This window comes from Callorhinus ursinus, unplaced genomic scaffold, assembly GCF_003265705.2.
Source record: "Callorhinus ursinus isolate GAN/ISIS: 27379988/994484 unplaced genomic scaffold, GSC_fseal_2.0 scaffold17, whole genome shotgun sequence".
NCBI lineage: Eukaryota > Metazoa > Chordata > Mammalia > Carnivora > Otariidae > Callorhinus > Callorhinus ursinus.
In genome coordinates, this window is record NW_027397079.1 from 36,125,322 (window position 1) to 36,131,321 (window position 6,000).

At 33.2% G+C, this 6,000-nt stretch overlaps 1 protein-coding gene across 19 annotated transcripts in view; it reads left to right on the top strand.

Moving 5' to 3' along the window:
- Positions 1-5,705, top strand: part of LOC112834663 (disintegrin and metalloproteinase domain-containing protein 32-like) — a 194,361-nt gene extending 188,656 nt beyond the window's left edge. For 11 of the 19 annotated variants that reach the window (XR_012381174.1, XR_012381173.1, XR_012381176.1 and 8 more), the window contains 3 exons: positions 2,343-2,381; positions 4,788-4,826; positions 5,585-5,705. Coding sequence is in view for 13 of the 19 variants with exons in the window: in XM_073902495.1 (XP_073758596.1) it covers positions 2,343-2,381; positions 4,788-4,826; positions 5,585-5,591 (85 nt within the window). In the remaining 6 variants the exon portion in view is untranslated. The remainder of the gene's footprint in view (positions 1-2,342; positions 2,382-4,787; positions 4,827-5,584) is intronic. The other 8 variants (XR_012381175.1, XM_073902499.1, XM_073902501.1 and 5 more) reach the window with 2 other exon arrangements.
- Positions 5,706-6,000: the final 295 nt, after the last annotated feature.

Below are 6,000 nucleotides of genomic sequence, written 5' to 3' on the forward strand. Positions count from 1 at the left end.
TTCTTTATTCTTATGACCTTCTCTTTATAGTGACACTTTGAGGTCATGAGATACTATGACCAAACTAAAAAATTGATTTTCATTTAATAATAATAATATTAATTAATAATATGTCCTCTCTGTGTCAGGGAATTATCATATGGTACTCAAACACAGCAAGTCTCAGTTACTTTTCCTCATCTTGGACATGTCTTATTATACTGTTATCTTAGAAAATAAAAGCCATGAATATCTTGCCCAGCATTGTATAGCCAGCATGTAGTAGAGTTCTTGGCTTATGGTAAGTGCTCAATAAATATTTGCTTCATTTGCTGAATGAATGAATTACTTTTAATCCCCCCTCCCAAGGGCGCACGTGCACACAAACACACAAACAGAAAAAACTTACAAAGTACATAGACACATACACACACACATACACATCCATATATCTATAATGTTATAACTGCTCTCATTTCAGGGAGCCTGGGTGGCTCAGTTGGTTAAGCCGTTGCCTTGGGCTGGGTCCTGGGATCAAGCCCCATGTCAGACTCCCTGCTCCACAGGGAGCCTGCTTCTCCCTCTCCCTCTGCCTGCCACTCTGCCTATTTGTACTGTCTATCTCTCTGCCAAATAAATAAAATCTTAAAAAAAAACTGCTCTCATTTCTACTTCTCTCATATGTCTCATCCTAAAAACTTGTTAACATAATTCATCTCGTCTAGGATATTATTCACCTACACTGAGTGATAGCATTAATTATAGGAAAATGTACATTTCAGTTAGCCATAGTATAATTTGGTGTTAATCCACTGGTCTAGCCCTTTGGCTTGATGTATACTAGGGAAACATTTTTAGGATAATTTTTCACTTAAGTTTTTAATAATGTCACTTGACACTATTGCTGTGCTTTACTAACATAACATCCACACTATAATTTTCAGGTCATTTATTTTTTGGAATGATTTTATCTGGTGGAAAGTTAGTGGGAAAGGCTGTTGAAGTCAAGGAATGTAGAGAGGAGTGAATCTCAATATGGTTATATTAATGCCACTTAAGCATAATTAATTTTTGAATATCTCAATTCAATTAATATTTTCAGTCTTTTCCTAAACAACAGAAGGATTTTAGATAATTTAATAGCAAAATTCAGTTATTAATCTCTCACATATTGTCATTTGGCTTTTAACTTCTAGGTTCTTTACCTACATGACTTCCATTAGCCATGGTTATTGTTATTATATTAAATAAATATTTACTAGGATTTAACAACATATTTATCAATGACTTTGTTCACTATTCATTCTTGAAACTATTTTCTCATTTTGATTTCAATTTCCTTTTTTACATAGTAGTTTGCAATTTAGACTTGTAAGCAATGTCATTGTCAGGAACAATGATTGGTCTCATGGGAATTTGGCATGCTCTGAGTTGTAGGCATACATTAGGATGAGGGGAATATTTTAGATTTGCCTTGAAGCATGAGTGTTTCAGTATTTTTTATACTTAACTGGTTCAAATTCGTGGGTAGTGGAATTAAGGAATTGAGGTCCTGTGCCTATACCTAGTGCAGGCCTGAGGTTTTACATCTCTAGGTGATTTTTTTCCATCCACATGGCTAAGACAACTTACCTCTTGCATTTCCAGTAGCCATAACGTTTATTATCCACACTTAGGACTACTAGTCCTGGCGTTTGTTTTAGCTTTCTAACATCTAAATAACTGCTTCAACTCCTTCCAAGCTAGGGTTAGTAAAACCATGTCTGTTAGGGTGTGAGTAATTCATATTTCCTTGTAGTCATTCAGCTTTTGCTCCTGTTTTCCCTCTGAACTTCTAGTTTCTTCATTTTTTACTGACAGAAGGAAAAGCCCTTCTGGCTGTCAACCTCCATTGGGTATTAGATTTTTGTATTATTTTCTTCAGCTTTTCTGTGGAATGGAAAGGGAAAGCTTTACTTATGGAATAGAAAGGGGAAGTTTTTCCTGTCATTTCACTCTGATAGATTGCCCAGAAGTAAATAAATGTGTTTTTAATTTGCAAAATGTGGCAGTTTACATATCAATGAATTAAAAAAGCTAGCTTGGAGTCTGACAGCAAAATTCAGCCATTCATCATCAAACTTACATATTGTGCTTAGAAGTGATAAAGAAAAAAAAAAGCTACCTAGATATTTTCCCCACTGGAGAGTTATATTTTGCATTATATGTTGCACTCGGTGTTGGGTAAATAAAAATATTACTTTTTTTGCATTTCCCAAGTGTTAAAAGAGTTAGTTTTGGTGTAAAATGGCCTGATCTTCATGCTTAATGTAGGCAAGTTTCTTAATATAACTGTTAGACATTATTTTTATCTTTTTATTTAGATCCAGGTCAGAAAGTAGTGCTCAAACATATACCAGCAGGTAAGCAACTTAGGAAGTGTTTCTCATAAATAAGTATAACTTGAAAATAAGAATGAACAAATAAATAATTGCTTGATATTTTTTGAGCAGCCACAATTGATAAAGCCCTAAAGACAATTTATTAATATTTTCCATTCTAGGAATGAGTCTTTTTTCTTCAGTTGACTAAGTTTTTATTGGTTGCCTACTCTTTTGATACATAGGAAAAACTAGTTAGATCTAATGAGACAAGATATCTATAATTATTTTGTGGAACTAACTTATAAGCAGAGCATTTTACATACTTTATGATGAGATACACAAAGGGAAATATTTTTTTTGTTGTTCAGATTACATTTGCATCCACAACCTCAATATAAACAACTGAGTAAACTCCACTTAGGAGGAGTTTATCAAAGAGATGGTATCATAAACACAGTAAAATTCTTTGCTTTTCATAGCCCCTCAACAACCCACAGTTGTGTTAACAAAGGTTCTCTGAATGTTTCTTAAGTTTTTAGTTTCCCTTGCTCCACTTTTGTGGCCTTGTGATCCCTCTGAAGTCATCAAATACTTATTGGTCTGCTCATCTTTCTCCCTTATAGAGTTTTAGTTTTCTTGTAAGGTCTGATGTTTTTTTCTTGAGGTGTCTTCTTTAGTTAATTTCAATCCACTAGTTTTCCAGAATATCCTTTATAGCCACAGGTTAAATTTTCAGGCTACACCACAACATTTATAGTTTCTATCCTTTCTGATGAAGTCACTTTTTCATTAGGGAAGCTATGGATTTCTACATCTTTTATTCTCTCTGTTATTTTTGGATGTCTTCTAACATCATAACCCCTTATAGATGTTACTTACATTCTCCCAACTAATTATGAAAAAAACCCTGATTTTCTTTATTATCTCAATTCCCTGTCAAGGGATTTGTGATATAATGCTCAAACACTGTAATTCTTCCAACCTTTTGCCCTCCTAGAAGTATTACTTTCCCTATATACTCTGAAATCACTTGAGGGTAATGGCCATGTATATTTTGCTAACCAATTTAGAGTTAGCATCTAGCAGAGTACATGTGTAATAAGTATTTGTTTAATGAATGAGTGATTATTCTTGAACTTCACATACACAATTAATATTATAACTACTCCAGTTAGAGTCCCCTCTCTCATTATAGAATATGGGATTCACATAATCATCCTCTTCTAGAAGTCGTGTTCAACTGGTGATTGTCACTGGTGATGTTCACTGGTGATGTCCTTGAATGATAGTCAAAGACATCATTCATAGGACATTATATATTGCATTTGAAGAATATAATTTGGAATGTTAATCCATTAGTCGAGTTTGTGTTTATCATATACCAGAAAAACATCCTTGAATTATTCTTTCATTTAAATTTTAATAAACTAGGCATAGGTGCTGTGCTTTTATTATTATAGCACCTCTTAGATTTTTTCTCCTGTTCTTTTTAAACTTTTATTTTAAGTATTTTTTTTCAATTGGAAAGCTGGTGGAAGATGTTGGTAGAACCAACTCTTTGAGTTATAACATTACCAAAATAAGAATTTTTTTAAAAAAAATGGATATCTAATGGGTTGGGCATGTCAGTAGACACAAGTTTAGATCTCTTACTTGGCTTGGGGGAGAACTAACTACAGTTAACCTTTGAACAACATGGATGTGAACTGTGCAGATCCACTTAAAATGGATTTTATAAATAAATATAGTACAGCACTATAAATGTATTTTCTTTATTACTTTCTTAATAACTTTTCTTTTCTCCAGCTTAATTGTAAGAATACAGTATATAATACATATAAAGTATAAGATATGTGTTAATTGACTGTTTATATTATCAGTAAGGCTTCCAGTCAACAGTATACTATTAAGTAATTAAATTTTGGGGGAGTCAAAGTGTTATACCTGGATTTCGACTGTGTGGGGGTTGGCAACCTTAACCTCTGTGTTGTTCAAGGGTCAGCCATATATTTAAAAAGTGTGTTTCATAGAGTAGTAGGAAAAATCTACTTTAAGTTCTGAAGATATAAAATAGCAGAGGTAAGGAAAGGATGGGAAGGGTAAAATTATATCACTCATCAGTGAATTATCTCACTAATCTTACCATCTATATTATTTTCTCTGTCAATAAACCTCATTTAATTTGTCTTCAATTTATTCTTTTTTCTCTAATTCTTTTGGTTAGAGGATTAGAGTAAAATCTATAGGTATAAAAATTAGAAAAGAGTCCCAAGAACTTGATTTTGACTTTGGTAATAAATAGTATAAATATAGACATTTGGTAGATATTTCTTTCTTACCATTCTTTTGAAGGGAAAGAGGAAGAAACTTCCATTAAAAATAAAAAAATAACTTTATCGGATTGTATTTTATCAAAATAAAAGTATTATTTCATTATTTACTTAGATCCAAATCACAGGAAAGCACCCAAACACATAACAGTAGGTAAGTATGTTAGGAGCTGTCTCTTAAAATAAGTATTTTTGAAATTGAAATGAAATTCATAATCTATAATTAATTTCTAGGTATTTATTGGGTAGATGAATTAGTAAAGTTCTAATCAGAAAAAACATATTAATCTTTACTAATCTTACTAATTAATGAGTATTTATTCACTTAGTCTTTTTTATTCAGTTTAGTAAAGTTGGAACTTGCTCTTGTGGATAGAATGGAATTAAAGAGTTTGAATCCAATAAGATATAACATATGTAAATTAGTCTATAAAATAAATTCATAATCAGGGCCACTTTATCCGTTATGCATTGTAGACATAATATTTAAGGCCTATGAGTTTCCAACTGCCAAAAACAAAACACTGTTTACGACATGAAAAACCAAACAGATTGGCTCCAAGATGTGGAAAAAATAAAATTAATAATATATTTCAATTCCCCCCAAAAATGCAAACTCTTAACTGTTACATTCATAAACATTTCATTATATGTAGAAAAATGTAAGATTTTCTCATTTGGAAATACTTCTGATTAAATACGATGCTTCCCCAAAAATCTCAGAAAATTGTAGCATAAACATTACTCACAGCCAAATAATTTCATGAGCAAATTGCAAAAAGTTTTTCTAGAATCCTTTTTTCTGACATATGAATTTTTGCTTGGTAGTACCCTCAGTTTGTATATTTGGCAGTGGAAGGGAATTTATTTGCTCTCAGTACCTTAAAAATGTGTCTTTTTTCTTTTCCATAGTAACTAATAATTCCTTCAGAGGACAATGGATATTACAGAGTGTCTCACTGAGAAATGAAAATTCCACCTTTCCTCCCTTGGTCACAGTCAAAGGAAACAATAAACCGAGTGTGGAACTCTTTGCATGTGCATCTGTATTTCTTCCTCTACCCCTGAGGCTTCAGTTCTGTCATTTCAGGGCCCTTAATTGAAGATACCTCAGCTCAAGCATCCCCATCCCAACCAGGCACCCTGAGCTCTTTTTCCCAGTTCTCCCACCACCCACTCCTGCTTACCTGCCTGGGACCCCAGGTGCTGGGAATCTGCATCCACTGCTTTTACTCAGGAGGAGCTCGTGGTTGGTAGTCCATGGTCCTCCTCCTGGTACTTCTCACCAGACTTGACTAGCTGCATACAGATCTCGCTTAATCCAGGTA